Raw genomic sequence first — 23531 nt, 5'->3', positions numbered from 1 at the left:
TCCAAACCCCAAACGCTTCATGACTTTTACTTCACTGCCATGACCTAATTCCTGGGGTTAATTCCAGGCAATAATTACACTTCCACAAGAGGGAGGGCACAGATTCAGCAAAAGCTGAGGTGGATCTACCCAAAATAATTGTGGTTTTAGTGGAAATACGCTTGTGCTTTGCTGTTTGTACCTCACAGGCCTCACCAGCAGAGCTGGGGGAGAGGAGAAAAAATTCCTGCCTCAGAAATGTGTCAGGATTGCTTTTTGTGGATTTGGGAGCTTGGGATAGACCTGAGGATTTTATGTGTTCATCAGGAGGAGGGAAAGTGAGAGACACCCTGGAAGGCTGTGGAGAGAGGGAATGCAGAGCCTCCACTCATCCTTTTTCCCAGGAATGTTCCCCTGGAGCTCTCCTGACACAACTGGGCCGAGTTTCAGTGATGGACAGGGCTCCCAGCCTGAAATTAGAGCAGAAAATTGGAAATTGGAAGCCCAAGGAGGGCATGGAGTCTCCATCTCCAGAGACATTCCAGCCCCACATGGATGTGTTGGTGTGTCAGCTGCTCCAGGTGGCCCTGCCTGCACTGGGGGAGCTCCAGAAGACCCTTCCCACCCGGAAAATTATGGGATTCTGTGAGCTGAATTTCATTTTCGAGACTATTTCAGGCAAGAGGGTCTGGATCTGGAGTCTCCCACTGCTCAGGTTTGTCCTGGTACAGAATTTCTTCTTTTTACAAATATTCCTCTACCTGTGTTTAACTAAAAATCTAAAATAATTTTTAAATTATTTTAAAAAGGGGAGCTATGGAAAAATATCTTGTCAAAATCTTGTTTAACTACAGTGAAAACACATAGGGAAAAAATTCCAGGACTTCCAAAGGAGGTGCAAGGAGCTCCCTGGGGTTTCCCAGGTGAAATAGGGAGAGCAGGAATCTGTAAATCCTGGTTCACCTTTTTGATGTCCCTTGGTGGAAAATTGAAATGCTCAGCACAGGATTGGACCATAAACATCATTTTACCTGCAGTTATTCCAAGGGAGGAGCAGATTTTTCCAGCCAGGCTGAGCTTTGCAGAGGAACTGAGAAGAGAATTCAGCTGGAAGGGGTTCCCAGTGCCCCAGAGTTCCTCTAGATCAGCCTGGCCACAGAGTCAGGGCCTCATTCCCACATTTCCCAGCCCCAGCACTGCTCCTGCTGCTCATTACAGACAGGCCACTAGAGAATATTATAATATATAATACATAATATATTATATATTATATATTTTATATATTGTATAATATATAATATACACTATATATTATATATGATATATTTAATGTATAACATATAATATATAGAAATATAATATAATATATAATACAGTATATATTATATATATTGTATAATACATAATATAATGTATTATATATTATATATTATATATTATATATTATATATTATATATAAGGAAAGGTAAAGGTTCCTTGGCCTCTGCTTAACCCAATTTTTCCTTATGTATTATATATTATATATTATATTATATATATTGTATAATATATAATATATAGTATATAGTATATAGTATAATATATAATATATAATATACATAATACATAATACATAATACATAAGGAAAGGTAAAGGTTCCTTGGCCTCTGCTTAACCCAATTTTGCCTCTCTGAGCCTGAAAGCATCTAAGGATTCCTGCAAAAATGCCAAAAAAATTTAAGGGAAAATTCAGTATTTCAAAGGAAGATAAATGTTCCTTGGCCTGTTCTGCCTCTCTGAGCTCGAAAGCATCTAAGGATGTCTGCAAAAATAAATTTTTTTAAAAAATCAAAGGAAAATTCCAAATTTCAAAGGAAGGTAAAGGTCCTTTGGCCTCTGCTTTACCCAATTCTGCCTCTCTGAGCCTGAAAGGCATCTAAGGATGCCTATGAAAATCCCCAAAAATTAAAGGAAAATTCAATATTTCAAAAGAAGGTAAAAGTTCCTTGGCCTATTTTGCCTCTCTGAGCCTGAAAAGATCTAAGGATGCCTGCAGAAATCCCAAACAAAATTAAAAGAAAATTCAAAATTTCAAAAATTCAGACATTTCAATTTCACTTCCTTGGCCTCTGCTTTACCCAGTTCTGCCTCCCTGAGCCTGAAAGTATCTAAGGAAGCCTGAAAAATAAATAAATAAATAAATAAATAAATAAATAAATAAATAAAGGATTAAAGGAAAATTCAAAATTTCAAGAGAAAATTTCAAGGAAATTTTATTTCTTTTCCTGCACTTGTGCATCCCAGCCTGAGCCTCCACTGCCAGCAGCATTCCCATGGAATAGGGGCTGCCAGGACACTTTGCTGCTGCCATTTCCCCATCCCCAACGCCAACATCTGGCTGCAGGCCAGGGCTGAGTGTTCCAGGGCTCTCCCAGGCTGTAAAACTGCATCTCCCTGCCATTCCATAAAATTGCATTTCCCTGCCATTAAAAGGGGAAGCACTTTCATCTTGCCTCGCTGTCAAAGGCTTGGAAGAACCAATGCCCTCCCTATACAATATTCCAAAAAAAATATTCCATGGCAAAATATTATTCCATGTCAAAAAAATATTCCGTGTCAAAAAGTCCTCCTGACCTCACTCAGGCAGCATTTGGAAGGGATAATCTAAAAAAAAAAGTCAAAAAGCCCCCAAATCCTGTGGTTTAGCCAAGCTGGCTGCGTGTCCTGTTTATTGCAGCATCCCAAACACCAACCCTGCAAGCTGAGGGGGGAAAATGTTTGTTTTTCTTTTCTCTGTTAATTGATCTTTTTCTCTTTGAATTGATTCCCCTGCAAGCTGAGGGGGAAAATGTTCATTTTTCTTTTCTCTTCAAGAGAAAGAGTTTTGGTTTTGGTTTGTTAATTTGAGATTTTACTGATTTTGAGATTAATTTATAATTAATGTATTAAGGAGCGTGGTGGTTTGGTGTTGGTTAATTCCTAATTATTTATTTTTTGTTGTGAGGTAGAATTAGAAGGAAGGTAAAGCAGATTTAAAACTTCAAATGGGTATAAAGAAAAATTTATTAACAGTAACTAAAAGAGGGGAATAAGAATTTCTGTCTCTCTCTTAATCCTTGTGAAAAATCTCTGGGGAGGGGAAGAAGGCAGTGGTTCTACATTGTGTGAGCTCTGTGCCAAGGTTTTCCTTCAACAGCTGGAAGTTTGAGTGATTTTCACCAAGATTTGTGGCCAAAGTGCTTCAGCAGAGCCAAAGCAGCTTCTAAACACCTTCCTGCTGCTCTTTTTCATCCTGGAAAAGGGAGCTCTGGGCTTGTGGCCACCTCACGGGGCTGGCAGCAGAGTGGCTGTCACAGGGTCACCTCCTGGCCCTGGGCAGGGCACCTCATTCCTCTGGCATTCCATTTTCCACCTGGAAAAAGGGTTAATAACAGTGCTGCCTGTCCCAGGGGTGAGCTGAGGATATTTTGTCTGCTCCAGCAAGGTGTTTAGAGGGGAACTTCAAAGCACAGCTAATAAACACCAAAATACAGGTCGCCCTCACAAAGGGCTGCCTGTGCTTTGAGAGTAGCTTGGGAGGAATATTTATATTTGTTACGTTTTTCTGACACACTTCTTCACTTCTCTCCTGCAGAGCTCTGGTGCCAAACAGGTTCTGTGCAGTCAGAGGAGGAGAAATAATAAATAGATTTTTCTGGCTGGGGACAGGGAGGGTAAAGAGGCACTTTTGGAGCTGCATCTTGAGGTGACAATTGCCTGGCCTTGATTCTGAGTGCTTCCCACTCAAAATTAAAATGGAGCCGCACAAAAGCAGCAGGGTTCTCCTGAGGAAGAACCCGTTGGTGCTGCTCTTTCTCCCAAATGGAATTTCCACAAATTCAAGGGATGAGACAGATCTTGGCTGTGCCCCTGCACTGCTGGGAATCCCAGGATGTGGAAAAGGGCCCACACAGGAGGATGGAACACCCCCAAAATTCAGATTGATGCTCTGAAGCATCACGGGAAGGGGTCCAAGTTTCACTCAGTGGATGCAAGGTTTGAAGATATCATGGAAATCAGGAGGAATTTTGGACATCAGGAGGAATTTTGTCCCAGACAGGGTTGTTAAAGGTTCAGATGTGCTGCCCAGGGAGGTTTGGAGTGCACATCCCTGGAGATTCCAGCAGGGCACAAGGAGGGGACTGGGCACAGCTGGGATTCCATGGGACCCTGGATTTCCAACCTCAGGGATTTTGGGATTCTGTGAGACAGGCAGAGATCCTCCCACATCCTGGAGCAGCCTGGCACTGCAGGGTCAGGAGAGGTGGGAAGGGAAGGGGAGGTCCCAGGGGGTGAAGCTTGGCCTTCCTGCTCTCCTGTAAAAGCAGGAGGTGCCTGAGGAGGATCTGAAACCAGGAATGAATGCCAGCGTGGGGCTGCAGCTGGAAGGATGTGGCTCTTGGCTCTGCCAGCCCTGGGTTGATCCTGCTGGAGCTTAAAATAATCCCAATGGATGAGGTATTTTTCACAACTAGTGTGACTCCACAAGCTGGCGTCCACATCCAGGGTCAGGAGCCCAAGGCTGGAGGAACTTCCAGCTTTTCTCTGCTGACAAATGCAGCATTTGCTCCCGACCAAGCAGAAAGTCAGATAAAAGTCCTTTTCATCTGTCTTTGCTTCTCCCCTCCTTTTTTACTTCTATTTTATTTTTTTAAAGCCCTAATGGGTCTCTTTAATGATGAAACCACTGCTATATAATATGTCTTTTTTATATTTTAATTCCTCCCCCTCCCCTTGGGATAATTTACAGCACAGTGTGGAATCTGAGACAGTTCAAGCTGTGCCAAAGGGCCTGGCAATGGGAAGAAATGCCGAGCCACTGAGATTTGGAACCATAAGACGAGTTATAAAATTTAATTTTAGAAATGCAGCTACTGGGAACTGCTTTTAAATGCACATTTTCCTTTTAGTGCATGAAATGGGCCTGTGTCTTGATTGAGCTGTCAGGGTGGCTTGAAAGAGTTCTCTGTAGAGGAAGGGGCCTAGAGGGCTCTGCAGAGAAATTTTTGCTGCTTATTCAGTGATATTCAACATTGAGAGAGGGATTTTTAGGAATGCTTATGGATTAAAAGTTAAGGGGGGGAGTGTGGAATAAGGAGTAGTGGACAAAAAAAATAAAATAATGCCTACTTTTTATATGATCACAGAATGGTTTGGGTTGGAAAAGACCTTAAAGGTCATCTCATTCCACCCCTGCCATGGCAGGGACACCTTCCCCTGTGCCAGGCTGCTCCAGCCCCAGTGTCCAGCCTGGCCTTGGGCACTGCCAGGGATCCAGGGGCAGCCCCAGCTGCTCTGGGAATTCCATCCCAGCCCCTGCCCCCCCTGCCAGGGAACAATTCCTCATTCCCAATATCCTATCTAACCCTGCCTTCCTTTATCTTAAGGTCATTCCCCTTTTCTTGTCACAAGTTCCCCAGTTTCTTCAAGTAGAAAAATGAAGATGTTTGAGCTCTGGGCTGGAGATTTGGGCTGCTTTCCTGGCAGGAGAGCAGGAAACATAAGGCACAAAGATCCATGAGGCACTGGATGTCCTGAGACAAATCCAGTGTGCAGAAATCATAGAATCATAGAATAGAACCATGGAATATGAGCTGAAGGAACCCACAGGGATCACCCAGTGCCACCCCTGGCCCTGCCCAGACCCCCCAACAACCCCACCCTGGTCATCCCTGGCAGCGCTGGCCAAAGGCTCCTGGAGCTGGCAGCCTCGGGGCTGGGACCTTTGAAAAATCTGGGAGAGCTGGGATTGTTCAGCTGCACAGGAGAAGCTTTGGGCTGAGCTCAGGGTGGCCTTGCAGGGCCTGAAGGAGCCCCAGGAAACCTGGAGAGAGACAATTCCCAGGGGATGCAGGGACAGCACACAGGGAATGGCTCCCAGTGCCAGAGGGCAGGGCTGGATGGGATCTGGGCAATGAGGAATTGTTTCCTGGCAGGGTGGGCAGGGGCTGGGATGGAATTCCCAGAGCAGCTGGGGCTGCCCCTGGATCCCTGGCAGTGCCCAAGGCCAGGCTGGACACTGCGGCTGGAGCAGCCTGGGACAGTGGAAAGTAGAAATGTGTCACCTCAGTCCTTCCAGCTGAATCTGGATGTGTCCCAGTGCTGTCCTCATTCTCTGGGACCTTTCCTGTCCCATCCCTGCCCTGGAGCTCCATGGGGACTGTGCTCCAAGGGCTGCTCTGGGAAGTGCTGGACCCTATAATTCCCACGTGGCCATGCCCAAGTCCCCTGTGCCCTGCTGATGCTCGAAATTCATCATTTCCTCTCTTGGAGCTGAGTGTCTGATGGGACCTCTTGTTCCTGGAGGTCCAAGTGGCACCAAGAGAAACCTCATTATGCCAGTTCCAGTTCTGCCGGTGTTTATTTCCCATTCCTATCCATAAAACCATTGCAAAAGAACCCAAAACCAGGATTTGATTTGGTTTGTTATTTTTCAGCCCTGTAGCACTTGTCTGGTTGTGGTGCCTGGTGACAATCTGGGATGGAATTTTTGAGGAGTTATCCTAGTGCAGGTTTAGCACAGGGGCTGTTTCCTACTTTTAGAAACCATGGGGAAGGTAGAAAGTCCCTGAAATTTTTGGTGGCTCTGGTTCTTCAGCCCTGGGCACATCTCAGGCTGCTCCACAATAAGACTGCAAAAATTTAGAGGTTTCCACAATAAGACTGCAAAACTTTCCTTTCAGACAGTCCCAGATTAGGACTTTCACCAGCAGATCAGGGATTGCAAAAACCAGGAAAAAAAATGAAAAATAAACCAAAACCAACCAACCTCATGTACCAAGTGAGCTTTTCTGATCTTTTTCCCACCCCTCCCACACTAGGACATCGGCAGAAAATAGATGAGCAGACAAAGCCCGGCAGCTTGTCCTTTTCTGAGCGCCTGAGCGAGTTGGAGCAGTTGCGTCGCACGGCCATGAGGGTCAGCCCACACCACCCAGCCCCCACACCCAACCCTCGAGCCTCCTTGAACCACAGCACAGCTTTTAACCCTCAGCCTCAGAGTCAGATTCAGGGTAAGTACCCAAAATCCTCCCCCTGCTCGCCCACCTCCATCCCTGCAGCATGTGGGGGCTCATGGCCCTGCTGTGCTTTCATCTCTTTGGGGCTCTCCTTGGAGATCTTTGACACATGAGAGTGTTTAAGGAGTGAAAAGAGGAGATTTTTTTCATGGGTGTTTGGATTTTGGGAAGCCTGGATATTTGAATTCGGGAATTTGGGAAGCCTGGCAGGTTTTAAGAGGTCCATTCTAATCCTCCTTGCCATGTGCACCTCCATCCCTGCAGCCTGTGGGGGTTCATGGCCCTGTTGTGGTTCCAACTCTTTGGGGCTCTCCTTGGAGATCTTTGACACATGAGGGTGTTTAAGGGGTGAAAAGACGAGTTTTTTCGTAGATGTTTGGATTTTGGGGAGCCTGGCAGGTTTCAAGAGTTGATTCTAGTCCTCTATCCCATGACCAATGGGGGATTGCAGCCCTGCTCTGCTTCCACTTCTGAGCTCTCCTTGGAGATCTTGACAAGTGAGAACCTTTGAGGAGTGAAAAGAGGGGTTTCCCAATGGATGTTTGGATTTTGGGAAGCCTGGATGTTTGAGTTTGGGAATTTGGGGATGTTTTAAGAGGTCCATTCTAATCCTCCTTGCGCTCGCCTACCTCCACTCCGTGGCCTACACAGGCTCATGGACCCACTGTGCTTCCATCTCTTTGGGGCTCCCCTTGGAGATCTTTGACACATGAGAGTGTTTAAGGAGTGAAAAGAGGGGCTTCCCAATGGATGTTTGGATTTTGGGAAGCCTGGCAGGTTTTAATGAGTCCATTCTAATCCTCCCTGTGCTCGCCCACCTCCACCCCGCGGCCTACGGGGGCTCACAGCCCTGCTCTGCTTCCATTCCTTCTCGGCTCTCCTTGAAGTTCTTTGACATGTCAGAGCCTTTGAGGAGTGAAAAGAGGGGTTTCCCAATGGATGTTTGGATTTTGGGAAGCCTGGATGTTTGAGTTTGGGAATTTGGGGATGTTTTAAGAGGTCCATTCTAATCCTCCCTGTGCTCGCCCACCTCCACCCCGTGGCCTACACAGGCTCATGGCCCCACTGTGGGACTCCATGGCCCCATCTTTCAGTGACTCTCCTTGGAGATCTTTGGATCTTTGACACATGAGAGTGTTTAAGGAGTGAAAAGAGGGGCTTCCCAATGGATGTTTGGATTTTGGGAAGCCTGGCAGGTTTTAAGGGGCCGGTTCTGTATCTTTCCAGTGTCAGCACAGCTCATGGGTTTTGTTTGCCTCAACCTGCAGAGCCGTTGTTGTCTTGCAAAGTCAGGCCTTGTTCCAGATGTATTTCCCAATGGACATTTGTCCATGAGGGTGCTGGAGAGAGAGGGAAATGCTGTCAAAACCTTGCTTTGACCTTTCCCAGGAAGGCAACAGCAAAGAGAGCTTTGCAAAGTGCTTCATCCCCCCACCTCTGAGTGCTGAGGCATTCCTAGTCCAGTGTCAGCACAGCTCATGGGTTTTGTTTGCCTCAACCTGCAGAGCCGTTGTTGTCTTGCAAAGTCAGGCCTTGTTCCAGATGTATTTCCCAATGGACATTTGTCCATGAGGGTGCTGGAGAGAGAGGGAAATGCTGTCAAAACCTTGATTTGACCTTTCCCAGTAAGGCAGCAGCAAAGAGATCTTTGCAAAGTGCTTCATCCCCCCACAATTACCTCTGAGTGCTGAGGCATTCCCAGGACAGGCTGCTTTGGAGGTGTTTCTGTGCCTGGTGGTTTTCCAGGGGGTTTTGGTGGAATGAAAACCTGCAAAAGGGTCACTCAGGAGTCTGATTTCCTTCCAGGCTCGGATGAAACCGAGTCATCCAACTTGGAATCTTATCTGGCATCCCCTGGGGCTGAGTCTGTCCCTGCCAAAATTCCTGCTGAAATTTGGGCAGTGGGTCAGGTCACCGAGCACTATCAAAATGCAGATTCATGGGGAGATAGACCCAAAAAAGTGGGACAGTGTTGGTTTTAGCAGGTGCTGTTCCTAACAGAGTTTTCCTCTCTTCTTCCAGCCAGAAGGAAATGGGCTCAGTCAAGGTTCTCTGCTGGGATTTGGAGAGGAATAGTTACAGGGAATTGGGATAAGTTCTTATTTTGGGATTTATTTCTGAGAGCAGGGCGCTCTTTCCTGCAGGCAGGAAAGGTTATCACTCACTTCAGGCAACTCTTGGAACTTCCCTTTATTCCCAGGGTTTAGTAGAATTATTGCAAATCTGCTGGGTTTGGGGTGTTTTTGGCAATCATAGAATCAGGGAATGGTTTGGAATGAGTTCAAAAGGACCTTAAAGATCATTTTCTTTCAACCCAAACCATGGGCAGGGACACCTTCCACTACCCCAGGCTGCTCCAAGCCCAGTCCAAGCTGGCCTTGGATGCTTCCAAGGATGGAGCAGCCACACAAGGGTGTTTTTGGCAATCATAGAATCAGGGAATGGTTTGGAATGAGTTCAAAAGGACCTTAAAGATCATTTTCTTTCAACCCAAACCATGGGCAGGGACACCTTCCACTATCCCAGGCTGCTCCAACCCAGTCCAAGCTGGCCTTGGATGCTTCCAGGGATGGAGCAGCCACACACTTCTGTGGACAAGCTGCCTTCCTCACAGGGAAGATTTTCTCCCCAAAATCCCAATCTAACCATACTAAACCCTACTGATTTTACTACTAAAAATCAACCAGTGATCACGTGCTCTACAAAGCAAAAAGAAACTGGAAGCACCACGCAGCTCCTTCCCCTGGCTGGAGCAATTCCAGGTCAGCTCAGGTGAAGGATCCCACCCCTCACACCCCACTCACTTCTCTCCCTGATTTGCAGAGCAAACCACGCTGGGTTTCTCCAGCTCATGGCTCTGTTCCTATAAAAAAATTCCCAAATTTTATTGTGGCTGCTCAGCAGAGCAGACGTGGGTGGAGGTATTGGTGGCAGCCTCACATTCTTCAGCCTCTTGGGAACACTTTCTGCCTGGCAGAGTATCAGGTTTAACACTCAGGATCCCTTTTCCCTGCTTCCCTGTGGAATTCCTGATGGGTTTTTCATGCAGGGCCTGGACCCAGCTGCTCCCTCTGGGAATAGCTGTAGGAGGTGGTTGGGCTTTGCTGGTTCCAACAGGAATTAACGTTTCGCCTGTGGATGCAGCTCAGCCATGGATGTTTCCTCATGGATATTCTCCTCTTCTCCTGCTTCCACTCTCCCTCCCAAACGGGTGTTGTCCATTGAGGATGGGATTGTTGAGGTTTGCAGTGGATATCAGGAAAATAAACCCCAAACTGAAGCCTCTCTCATTTGTCTGTTGCCATCACCTTTTAACTTTCAAGGCTCATCTTTTCAGGGCCACGTTATCACAGCAGAGAAAGCAGTGATGGGGTGGGGAAAAGCTCCAGGACCATCATTGTTCCCTTGGTGATCAAAGTGTGATTGGATTAGGGTTTATCTTCTGGGATATTCATTTCTTGTTATTATTATTATTTTTGGTTATTCAGTTTCAGAGCAGAGGCCTCCAAAACAAGGAAGGGAAGAACCCAAACCAATCTGGGATTCCATGATTCCATGAGAACCAAAACAATTCTGAACCATTTCACACCTTCCTCCCCATTTTGCATCCTGAAGCATTTCCGGTGAAACTTTCTCACCAAAGAGAGGACAAAGTGCTTTTTATAAGACCAAACCCCCATCCATTACTGAATTCCAAGCAGTATCCCAAAATTTTGCTTTAACTCCCACCAGTAGGAGCCACAAGCTGCTCCTCTACTCATCCAAACCCACTTATCTTTCAAAAAAAACCCCCAAAACTAAAATAGACAGAGCAGTTCTTGGATTGCAAGGGGCAGGTTGCCATGCCACTAAACCACTGTTTATTTGTTGAGGTTTTCAGCTAGAAAAGGATTGAGGGCAATTTTAACTTCCTATTTTAGCAAGTCTCAAACAGGAGAATAAATCCTTTTGTTCGGGTACAAATAAAATAAATAGAATAAAGAATAACAAAAAGAATACATCAAGAATAATAAAAAGAATAATATAAAGAATACAAAAATAAAACAAATAAAACCTTTTGTGTCACGGATACAAATCCACATTAAGAGTTGAATTCAGAGCCCATAAATTGCTTTAATTGAATTTTTATGCTTCTTTCATATCACAAGGAGGGAGCCACATCCACCTGTTCCCTTGGAAGTTCTAACCATGGCCAATTCCCAGACCAAAGGGGAACAGGAGGGGAGGAAAAGCTTCCACCACATGGTTTAAGTTCAGAGATTATTTCATGGCAGAACCGAGTGTAAAATGTCAAAGGATTTGACCTCCACACACAGAAAAAGGAGATCCCGACCTCAACTCACCCCTTCCTTTGTGCAGAGGGGAAAACAAAAGCCAGGCAGAGCCATGTGAGCTGTGCTGAGGAGTTCAGAGCCTTAAAAAGCAGTTATATTTATATTTATATATATATTTATATTTATATTTATCTATATATCTATGTATCTATATATTTATATTTCTATATATTTCTGTTTCTATTTCTATTTCTATAATTTATTTATGCATATATTTATATTTACTATGCATTTATATAATTTATATTATATATTTATTTATACTAAATATAAAAATATAATATATATATAATATATGTTTTAAGGTTGAGTTTCTCCCAACACCAGCCTGGACCAGACAGTAAATCCAAAATTCTTAATTTTATGGTGGTTAAAGTTAACCAGAGTGGGTAATTTCAAAAAAAATATGAACATAAGGTTCCTTTACAGCAGAATTTTCTGTAGGGCCAACAGAAATATTTGAAAATTCAGACCCAGAAGATTCTTGTGGCGGCATCGATGTGAAGTTAATGAATTGCATAAATAAATGGGGTTAGGAATAGCATCCAAAAATGTGCAATTAAATAACTTTTTTTTTTTAATTAGCCAAAAAAATCTTCACAGAATCATAGAACCAAAAAAATGGTTTGGGTTGGAAAAGAACCAAATGTGCAATTAAATAACTTTTTTTTTTTTTTAATTAGTCAAAAAAGTCTTCACAGACTCGTAGAACCAAAAAATGGTTTGGGTTGGAAAACCAACCAGTTTTCAAACCAACCAGGGACACCTCCACTGGTCCAGGTTGCTCCACGCTCCATCCAACCTGGCCTTGAATATTCTCCATTATTTTCCCACTGTTTGGATGTTTTCACTTGGGGATTTATTAATTATTTATTGAAAAAAAAAAAATTAAATCAAGCCGTTTTCTCTAGGGAAAACAAATAATCACTTTAAGCTACACCTCTGGTTCTTTTTTAAGGCTTTGATAACCTTAAAATACCTGAGTTTGCTTTTTTTAAAGCAAATTTTGTAACCTTAGATGTTCAGTTTCCCACTTTTATGACCAAATCTAAAATCCCTGGAAACGAGAGGCTGGAATAAAATTGCTGACAGCTCTTGAAGGGAAGAATTAGCCCTGAAAACAAAGCAAGGGAGATCATTTAAAGCTCAGCTCTTTGAATTAACACCAAACACGAGGACTGAGGGATTATTTTGCTACGAGCTGGGCTTTTGTCTTCCTCCAGGTGCACCACACTTTGTTTAAGAGACATTTCAAGGTCCTTGCTATCGGGATCTTGGACAAAAAAACACAGCCTGGCTTTATCAGGGTTCCCAGGAACCCGTGAAAAGCAGGAGGAGAGTCAAGGGCAGCACTGAAACCAGGAATTACAACCAGGGAATTACGAGAGCTTTGTTCCTTCTCTGCCTGCATCAACCCCCAATTTTTAATATTTTAATTTTTAATTTCACTTCATAAGCTGTGTGTTAATCGAAGCAGAAGAATTTGCAGAGTTTCAGAAGGGATTGATGGGGTGGTCACTCTGCCCTCACATTTTGCTGCTAGAAAATGCAATTTTCAGGCAATTTTGGGCATTGGGGTTGGCGTGCTCGCAGCTCCCAGACAGATCCAGAGGCTTCCAGGGTCAGGGAATTCCCAGCTCTTCCCCTTGTGCCACAGGTTAAAAACTGATTCCTTCCATTCCCTTTGGACACCCTGGTGTTTCACCCAGCATGTGGTGCTTTCCCAGCAGATCATCCCCTTCCCACTGGATTAAAAACCTCTCCATCCCAAAAAATACTCCCTGGGATGTCCAGCCAGTGCTGCCTGAGCTCAGCACTTTTCCTTCCTGCCCTGGATTGGGCTGGATCCAGCACTTCTGGATGTTCTCTCCACCCCCAGAATCTTTCCCCACCACGATTTATCCATCTTGATCACAGAAGATCCCCTTTAATGGACCCTCCTCCATCTCCTGGCATGGGAATTTCCACTGGGATCCTGCTCTGGGTGAGGAGGAGGAAATGATCTTCCTCCTTCCCACTCCCTTCCGTGCCAGCAGCCGCCAAAAAGTGAAAAGAAGGAGCTGAAGCCACCCCATGGTGTGGACCCAGAGCTCCAGTGCCACAGCCACAGGAAATTTGTGGGGATGCTTTCCCAAAATATTTTGCCAACCAGATCTGTGGAGCTGGCAGGGCTCCAAGTGGCTCCATCAAAAAAAGGGAATATTATATTACAATATATTATATATCTATTCTATTCTATTCTATTCCATTCCATACCATTCCATTTAGACAGAAATATCTTTTACCTGAGAGTGGAGGATGTGATTTTCAATTATTGCTCAGCAGATGATATTGATATAGAAATCCATCAGTAACTTCCAGAGTTTTCCTTTCTAAGGAGCACTTTTGCAGTGCCATCAGCTGCAGATCCACCTTGGTGTCCATTTGTGGTGTCACAAACCAGTTTGCATCCAAACTGATGAGCACACCAGCTGGGTTAGCATGCACAGAACAATTCCTCTGGAATTCTGGCCCATGGAAATCCACTCTGAGGAAAAATCCCTGCTTTTTCACACCTCCCTACTACAAATCTAGATAAAAAACTACTGTTTTGTAGAATTACAGGATGATTTGGGTTGGAAGGGGCTTTAAAGATATCTCTGTGGCTGCCCCTGGATCCCTGGCAGTGCCCAAGGCCAGGTTGGACACTGGGGCTGGAGCAGCCTGGCACAGGGGAAGGTGTCCCTGCCATGGCAGGGGTGGGATGGGATAATTTTTAAGGTCCTTTCCAACACAAACCATTCCATGACTCCATGAGTCTCAACCCTTTCCTCTGCTGTATCTCAGTCTCCAGATAAAGCCTTTCCCTGCATACTCCAGCTCCCACATGGACCTCCAGGTCCTCAGCAATTCCCTGGATAAATCCCACCTGTGCTGGAGTCTCCATTGCCTTTCCAGCACCAGGATCTGTCTGGCTCCTCTAGAATCCCTTCCCTTCAGCCACAGATTTGTCCCTCCTTCATTCACAAAATTCACAGATTCCCAGAATTCCCAGAATCCCTGGGTTGGAAGAGACCTCCAAGCCCATGGAGTCCAGCCCAGCCCCAGCAGCTCAGCCAAAGCCTGGCCCCCAGTGCCACATCCAGGCTGTGTCAAACACCCCCAGGGATGGTGACTGCAGCACCTCCCCGGGCAGCCATTCCAGAACTTTATCACCTTGCTGGAAAAACTCTTTCCTGCTCTCCAGCCTGCATTCCCTTGGTTTAGCTCCCACATGGACCTCCAGGTCCTCAGCAATTCCCTGGATAAATCCCACCTGTGCTGGAGTCTCCATTGCCTTTCCAGCACCAGGATCTGTCTGGCTCCTCTAGAATCCCTTCCCTTCAGCCACAGATTTGTCCCTCCTTCGTTCACAGAATTCACAGATTCCCAGAATTCCCAAAATCCCTGGGTTGGGAGAGACCTTCAAGCCCATGGAGCCCAGCCCAGCCCCAGCAGCTCAGCCAAAGCCTGGCCCCCAGTGCCACATCCAGGCTGTGTCAAACACCCCCAGGGATGGTGACTGCAGCACCTCCCCGGGCAGCCATTCCAGAACTTTATCACCTTGCTGGAAAAACTCTTTCCTGCTCTCCAGCCTGCATTCCCTTGGTTTAGCTCCCACACGGAGCAGAGCGAGGTGAGGATCCAATTCCTCAACACCTGCCCGTGTTCCCAGCAGCATTCCCAGCTCAAGGGCCTCAACCTTGCTCAAGAGCCTCACATCCAGCTTGGAAAATAAAACAAAAAAACAAAACCAGAGGCTTGAAATTGTTTGGCTTTTCCATCAACTAATGGAAAGAGTTATGTCATGGTGGTTAACCCGCAAGATTTCCAAGTGTCGATATATTTGAGATACCAATCTTCATATTCCAAATGCCTGGCACTTCCTGGGATTGAAAAAGCAACAAATATGTTCTCAGTCCCCAAGTAACACCTTCACTTCCACCAATTTTTTCTTCTGCTTTTTTCCCACGTTTATCCCACCACACTGAGCATCCTCAAGGATAACTCCAAGTAACAAAAAGGAAATCTTGGGTTTCAAGCAGAGAAGTTGAGAGATCTGTACTTTGTTCTACGTTTTGACAGTAATTCCATTATTTTTTTAGGCAAATAATTGAGTTTGATTTTTTTACAGAGCATTTAGGAAAACTCAAGAAGCAAAAAGGTGTTTCAGGAGGGTTTTTATAGGTGTCCAAGCACCTAAACCATGGAGAAACCAGTCCCAGCTATGGAGCTGCCTTTGGAAAACCCTCTCCCTGAATCTTTAGGCAGCTCCAAAATTGGGCAGCTCATGCCCAGGCACAGTTTTATTTTTGTTAATCAGTCCATGTCTTTTACCACAGAAGAGCTGATGGATCCTGAGAGCAGAGCTGGCAGGCAGGGACAAGTATTCCCAGTTCAGTTTTGGACTTGCACAGCGATTCCTTCTGGTTTGTTTGGTTTGATCCCCTTCCACTCCCTGAGCCCTTCTCCGTTATATCCTTGGGAAAGTGGAGCTGATCTCTGACCCAGGGCAGGAATTTCCTGCCAGGATTCTCCCAGAGAATTTCCTGGGCTCACTCCTTGCTCCTTTATCTCTCTCAGCTCTCCAAGGTGGAGCCTCTCCCTGCTCTTCTCCTTGTTTTTGGGGTAGCATCTTTCAGCTCTACTTCAGGGGACATTTCTGTCTCCTGGGGTTCTCCCTTTTCCATGGAAACACCTCAGTCTTGCTCCCTCCTCTTTCCCAGGGCTAATCGCATCTCATCCTGGAGGTGTTTAAAGCAAATATCTCTGCCTGCCCCCAGCAGCTCTACTTCAGGGGACATTTCTGTCTCCTGGGGTTCTCCCTTTTCCATGGAAACACCTCAGTCTTGCTCCCTGCTCTTTCCCAGGGCTAATCGCATCTCATCCTGCAAATCTCTCTGCCTGTCCCCATGGCAGGTTTAAACTGGATATTGGGAAGGAATTGTTTCCCGTGAAGGTGAGGAAGCCCTGGAATAGAATTTCCAGAGCAGCTGCTTATCCGTGGAAGTGCCCAAGGAGCAATGTGGGACAGGGGAAGGTGTCCCTGCCCATGGCAGGGGTTGGAACAAAATTCTCTTTAAGGTCCCTTCAGATCCAAACCATTCCATGATTCTGAAGTTTGGATGGCAAACATTCAGCATTTGAGATTTTATTGTGTTTGGGGTTATTCCCCACTGGCCCTCAAAGCATTTTCTTGGCCTTTGAATGTCCCAGTCATGAGGAAGATTAAAAGCACTGATTGCAAAACCCTGCTAAATCAAATCTGAGTTCTTTACAGACAAACCCAGTTTCTTTCCACAGCATTCTCCTCTTTAATCCCCTCTTGGCAGAACACGCCAAGGTTTGGATAGCAGAGCTCAAATTACCTTCCGTGGTAAATAAAACAAACAAGAAATAAATAAATAAGGGCTCCTTACCCTAAAAACAAACACCCACTGAAAACAGCTTCTCCTTCACCTGGTGCTGCCCAGGTGCCAGAAGATGCCACTTGGATTTTGTAATTCAAGGGAGTTCTTTGGCCTCAAATTCTGAATTGAACATCTCCAAACTTGAGCTGTTGTTGGGGGCCGGGCTCTGCTCGCAGGGAACAGGGACAGAGAGGGAACAGCCTCAAGCTGTGCCAGGGGAGGTTGAGTTGGATAATTAGGAAAAATTGTAATTAGGAAAAATTTCTTCCTGGAAAAGGCAGTCAGGCCTTGGCAGGGGCTGCCCAGGGAGGTTTGGAGGTGTCCAAGGAAGGTCTGAACATGGCATTGGGTGCTCTGGGCTGAGTGGGCTTCAGCAGCCGCACGATCTTGGAGGTCTTTTCCAACCTTCATTCTGGGATTTATCCACAGCTCGGGGATTCAAAGCCTCCTCTGCCAGGCCTTTAGCAGGACATGGCATCCAGCAGGATCATTCCCTGAGGAGCCCACGTGGTGCCAGCGCTCACAGGGCTCCTTTTATGCGGCTGAGTACACACAACACCCTTAGCAAACTCATCGCTGAGCTCTCCCTGTGTATTCAGCCTATTATGACCCCAACAAACGGGGATTGTTCACAGGTGAGGAACAATGGGCTGGGATGTGCAGTCAATGACCTGGGGAAGTGCATATTAGATAATCAAATTGGCTCGGTCTGACCATCCCCAGCCTATTTGTACAGCTCTTCTCTTAAAAGCATCGAGAAACAAGAGGATGTTTAAGAGGGCCATTAAAAATTCGAGGGTTTGCTCTCAGGTTGGGTTTGATTTCCAGCAAGAAGCTCCCAGGTCTGTGTCAGAGGTTGCTTTGGTTGGTCTGTGAGGGGCAAAATGCTCAGTTCAATATCAGGGATTCTGGGAGCTCCCAGGGTTTGGTGCTCAGCTTCAGGAACTTTCAGGGATATTTACCCAGAGAGATGTTTGGAATGTCTTTGGTCAAGTACACAAAAATGGGATGGAAATGGAAATAATTGGAAGCAGAAACTATGGGAGTTGTCATCCTCTGTCAGAAATTGCTTGGATTTGAAGGCTTAAAATCATCCAGTGCCACCCCTGCCATGGCAGGGACACCTTCCCCTGTGCCAGGCTGCTCCAGCCCCAGTGTCCAGCCTGGCCTTGGGCACTGCCAGGGATCCAGGGGCAGCCCCAGCTGCTCTGGGAATTCCATCCCAGCCCCTGCCCACCCTGCCAGGGAACAATTCCTCATTCCCCAGATCCCATCCAGCCCTGCCCTCTGGCACTGGCAGCCATTCCCTGGCTCCTGTCCCTGCATCCCCTGGGAATTGTCTCTCTCCAGGTTTCCTGGGGCTCCTTCAGGCCCTGCAAGGCCCCCCTGAGCTCAGCCCAAAGCTTCTCCTGTGCAGCTGAACAATCCCACCTCTTCCTGGCCTTTTGCACATTTAATTACAATTATCAATTGTTTTACGTATGCATTGGCCAATTTGGGCTCTCTCAGCTTCTTGCAAATTAAATTCAGGTGATCAACACCAAGAAAAATCAATGAAACCAAAATTCCTTGGCATAGAAATAATTCCTGTAAATTCCTGCATCCTCTGGCCCATAGGAAAGACAACTCTGAGTGAAAGGGAACTCTTGAATTTCTTGGGGTGATGATTTACAGCTGCCTGAGCAAAGGGAGCACTGGTGATGCTTTCAGCTCTCATTGCATAAAGGTGGATTTCATTTTCCAAACCCCACATCCAAACAATGCTCCTCATCCTGCAACCTGTGAATAACTGCTCCAAAGCACAGTAAATATCCTTTGAGATCCTTGAGAGCTACATAAATATGAGCAATTTTCCATGCAAAACCACTGGCAAATTTGAATTCAGTATTAATTAGTTCATGGGAGAGGGAATCTACCAGCAAACAGGAGCTGCTCTGCCACTCAGCAGAAAAGTGAGCACTTGTGTTAACTTGAAAAGGACAAAAGTGGGAAAGTGGGACTGGCAGGAAAGGTCATGGGGCACAGCTGGCACTGCCTGGGCTGGCAGGGCTTTGCCAGCACCAGGAATTCCATGGAAAGGAAAGGAGACATCTCAAGTGAGGGAAACCCATCCCTGGGTGTTTGTGCCAGGCTCTTGTGCCCAGGGTGGTCTCCAGCATCCAGCTGGGGGAAGGAAGGAAGGAAGGAAGGAAGGAAGAAAGAAAAGAAAAGAAAAGAAAAGAAAAGAAAAGAAAAGAAAAGAAAAGAAAAGAAAAGAAAAGAAAAGAAAAGAAAAGAAAAGAAAAGAAAAGAAAAGAAAAGAAAAGAAAAGAAAAGAAAAGAAAAGAAAAGAAAAGAAAAGAAAAGAAAAGAAAAACAGCTGTGCTAATCCCTGTGCTTGTTTAATCATGTTCAGAGCTCCCACACTCCCATGGCAGGGCAGGGTTTTGTTTCAGGAGGGTGGTGCCTACCGAGGGCACGTCCATGTGATTTTTGTATTTGTACATTAAACATTTCCCCAAGATGTAATTCCTTCCCTCCTGCACTCAGAATAAAGAGGCTTTACGAGGCGAGCTGCCTGCAGAAAGCCAGCAGAGGAGGGCTGTTGGGGCAAGATAGGGCACATGGAAATGTGTCTGAGCTGGCTGCTCCACCCAGCCTCTCATCTCCAGAGAAAAAAAAAGCCCGAAATGTTTCCAAGCAGGCAGCGAGGCCAGGTCTGATGAGCACAGACGGTCTGCAGGCATCTGCCCAAGGAGCTGACGCTTGGCTGGTACATCCTCCTCTGATTTATGGTGTGTGTGTGTGTCTTAAGCCTTAAATTGTTGAGTCTCTGGCTGGCTGCAGTGGGATTACAGGAGGCTGGCGGTGTGTTTGCAGCTCGCAGAGCTGGCGCTGATACCGGGGCTCTTGGCACCCTCTCAACCCCAATCTCACACCTGGCTGAGACAATGAGGGCCTTGTTGCACACATCTCCACCAAGGGCTGTCATCCCACTTCTTCTTCATGTTGGAAGGAGGAAAAAAAAAAAAATAAAGAGAGGACTGAGGGAGTGCTGTCTCCTCAGGAGGCAGGCTGGGACGGAGCTTATCCCTCCTTGCTGTGTGGGAAAATATATCTGAGTTTCTAAAAGGTTTTTGATGTTTCAGAGGTTCAGAATTGCTAAGGGAGAAGGAGAATTTTAGGGGATCTGGGGCAGACACCTCAGGGAGAGATGGAGAGAGATTATTTGCAAGGAATGGAGCAACAGGAGAAAGGGAAACAGCTTCAGACTGAGAGTAGGATTAGATTAAATATCAGATATTTGCCTTGGTTGTTCATCCTTGCCCTCGTGTTCTCCCTTCAGCCACTCTTTGTCCTCCAGTTCTTCAATACAGATATCTTAGAAGTGCCTCTTGTGGAAGCTGGAATGGTTAAGAACTTTCTCCTGCCCTTTCTGGTTTGTCATTCCTGGTGCCGAGCTGGTGGCAGAGGGAGGCAGGGGGTGCACGCCTGTCCTGGGCAGGTTTTTCCATTTAACCTGTTCATGTAGGAGAGCTGGGAAGGGGCTGGAGAATTGCTGAGGGAGCTGGGAAGGGGCTGGAGAATTTCTGAGGAGCTGGGAAGGGGCTGGAGAATTGCTGAGGGAGCTGGGAAGGGGCTGAGCCTGGAGCAAAGGAGGCTCAGGGGGCCCTTGTGGCTCTGCACAAGTCCCTGCCAGGAGGGGACAGCCGGGGGGGTCGGGCTCTGCTCCAGGGAACAGGGACAGGAGCAGAGGGAACGGCCTCAGGCTGGGCCAGGGCAGGCTCAGCTGGGCCAGCAGCAGGAATTTGCCCATGGAAAGGGTGCTCAGGCCTTGGCAGGGGCTGCCCAGGGAGCTTTGCAGGTGTCCCCTGGAGGTGGCACTGAGTGCTCTGGGCTGGGGACAAGGTGGCCATGGGGCACAGCTGGCACTGGATGATTTTGGAGATCTTTCCCAGCCTCGATGTTCCCTTGATTCTCTGACTGTGTCATCCTTGCTGCAGCCTCCACTCTTTACCCCAAAACATCTTCTTGAGCAGAAAAGTAGGGAGGGAAAAGGGAGAGGGAGGCACCTCCACCCTGCTCGTACCCAGCGAGGTGGAAAAGGGTCCAAATTCCACCAAAACACAGCTCTTTGCTCTCCTCAGTGACCCAGCTGAGGCTGTGCCCTTGCTGGGCTGGTCTGCAGCAGGAAAATGAGGTTTGAACTGCGTGAGGAGCAGCAGAGACGGCGGAGCTCCTGCTGCCCGTGCCTGCACGCCTGTGCTGCAGCGGCAGGAAAAGGCCCCGGGTGAGAAAGGCAGACAGCAGCTCGATGTTATCTCCTGCAAGCTCTCCCAGGCCAGTGGTGGCCACTCTCCAGCTCTGCTGGGCTCCTGGTGGCTCCTCCAGCCTCCACAAACACAGTCCTGCCTCAGGGGCCCAAACCCTCCCAGCATCTGCCCGCTGTTTGTCTGGCTTTGCCTCCTCTGTCTCATGCCGCGCTTATCTGGGAGCTCAGGCTGGCTCGGGGAGAGGCGAGGATGGGAAGAGCTGCTGGAGCGTTGGAATTTGAAGTGTAGGGAATTCTCAGGGCTTGTAAGATGGAGCTTGAAATGAAACACGAGGTTTGGTGTGAAAAGGCTTAGGTGCTAAAAGCAAAAATGTGGGTTTGTGGTTTGAAGTAGGGACGCTTTAAGCAGAATAAAGTTTAGAGGTTTTGAGTGTAAGATATAGAAAATATTAAAAATAGTTACAAAAGTAAATAAAAAATTTGGAAAGAAAGAAAGAAGGAAAGAGGGGAGGGGAGGGAAGGAAAGGAAAGGAAAGGAAAGGAAAGGAAAGGAAAGGAAAGGAAAGGAAAGGAAAGGAAAGGAAAGGAAAGGAAAGGAAAGGACTGTAAGTTTGTGTGTTATAACGTGATTAGCTAAGAAAGCTCACACTGTACCATGAATCCATAAGATTAAATATTTTAAGATTAAGTCAAAAACATAAATATCCTTGCTAGCAGTGTTTTATTAATCAAGAAATCTTTTAAAAGTCTTGTAACTAGAAGTCTTATGACCCTCTAAGCCATGCAGTAAAGATGTGAGCCAAACTCACCCTTCCTATCTATACAGAAGATCAAAATAAATCAGATCATTAAAACAACTCCAAAGTCCCATCTCAAATTCCTTCCAAAATCCCCATACTGGAGGATGGGGGGATGAACCCTTTCCTCTTTAATTCCCTGGCAGGAGGTGCCAGTGCAGCTCCAAAATCATTTTGGGATCACAGTGGGGAAAAAATGAGTAATGCATCATCTTAATTGAACCAGATGAAAGAGCTGTACAAATAAACAAAGGGTTTTTTTTTTTTTTTGGTGCTGTTTTGTTTCTCTGGCGGCCTCAAAATATCAACAACTGCAAAACAACACCAGCAAATGTAGAATTGTGGGTGAATTCAAACTAATTGTTTCCAAATGTTGCTGGGTTTTGTTTTGTTTTTTTTTTTAATTTTGGAAATGCAGATATTAAAAAAAATATTTAAATTCAATAGTAATAATAATTCAATTTTTGAAGTTTTTTCACCATGAGCAAATCCCCAATATAAACAACAGGAACCTTGGTTTTGTGCCATTGCGTTGGGTTTTTACATTAAACATAAAAAATATTTGCTCTTACCCCTATTTAAATAATATTTGCTTACATATCAAGATTATGTTTAGCTTTGAGATCGTTCCTGAAATGGGAAAAGTTCCTTTTACTCAGAGTAAAAGACGACTCTCCTTGCCACAGCTGCCCAAAACTGCTCTGCTCAGCACATTTGGGGCAGTTCAGATGTGCTCAGCTGAGTTTCTAAAAACTTTTTGATGTTTCAGAGGCTCAGAATTGCTAAGGGAGAACCAGAATTTTACAGGGTATTTTGGGGCAGACAGGCTGGTCATGGGGTTGCGTTTAAAAAGAGATTTTAGCAAGCTGGGCTTTTCAAATCCAGACGTTTCTGGTAGCTAAAGGTCAGGTTTTGGTATCTAAAGGTCAATTTTGAAGTTGTTTAATACAGAAAGTGAAACTCCTATTTATGTAAAACATCCAGCATTTCCTGTTCCATAAAAGAAATCTTCCTCAGCCTGGCAAAACAACAGCACTTTGTTGGTTCATACTGGGAATTACTGAATTTCTTCCACACCGGGACATTTTGCAACATCTGACATGTGTTGACACCTCTTTTCTCTACAGGATTACAACTTTCCTTCCACGCTGTTATTCCTCACTCCACCCTTGCTGCTCACACCTCCCTGCACACAAACCTGCAGTCAGGAGAGGGATGGAAGGACACAACATTTTGGGAAGCAGGGCAGGGATTGTCCCTCTGTGCTGAGGCCCCTCCAGGGCTGTGTCCAGTTCTGCTCCTGCAGGAGAGACCTGGAGGGGCTGGAGCGTGTCCAGGGCAGGGAACGGAGCTGGGAAGGGGCTGGAGAATTGCTGAGGAAGCTGGGAAGGGGCTGGAGAATTGCTGAGGAAGCTGGGAAGGGGCTGGAGAATTGCTGAGGAAGCTGGGAAGGGGCTGGAGAATTGCTGAGGGAGCTGGGAAGGGCTGAGCCTGGAGCAAAGGAGGCTCAGGGGGCCCTTGTGGCTCTGCACAAGTCCCTGCCAGGAGGGGACAGCCGGGGGGGTCGGGCTCTGCTCCAGGGAACAGGGACAGGAGCAGAGGGAACGGCCTCAGGCTGGGCCAGGGCAGGCTCAGCTGGGCCAGCAGCAGGAATTTGCCCATGGAAAGGGTGCTCAGGCCTTGGCAGGGGCTGCCCAGGGA

The 23531-nt window shown here is 46.4% G+C and overlaps 1 protein-coding gene across 1 annotated transcript in view; it reads left to right on the top strand.

The window, feature by feature from the left end:
* Positions 1–23531, top strand: part of RUNX1 (RUNX family transcription factor 1) — an 82499-nt gene that overhangs the window by 38196 nt on the left and 20772 nt on the right. The window contains exon 4 of the mRNA XM_041402109.1: positions 6821–7012. Within this exon, the coding sequence (XP_041258043.1) occupies positions 6821–7012 (192 nt within the window). The remainder of the gene's footprint in view (positions 1–6820; positions 7013–23531) is intronic.

The sequence above is a fragment of the Onychostruthus taczanowskii genome, unplaced genomic scaffold (assembly GCF_017590055.1).
Source record: "Onychostruthus taczanowskii isolate IOZ18803 unplaced genomic scaffold, ASM1759005v1 scaffold192, whole genome shotgun sequence".
In the NCBI taxonomy this organism is placed as follows: Eukaryota; Metazoa; Chordata; class Aves; order Passeriformes; family Passeridae; genus Onychostruthus; species Onychostruthus taczanowskii.
This window is presented reverse-complemented; position numbering and strand designations above follow the sequence as displayed.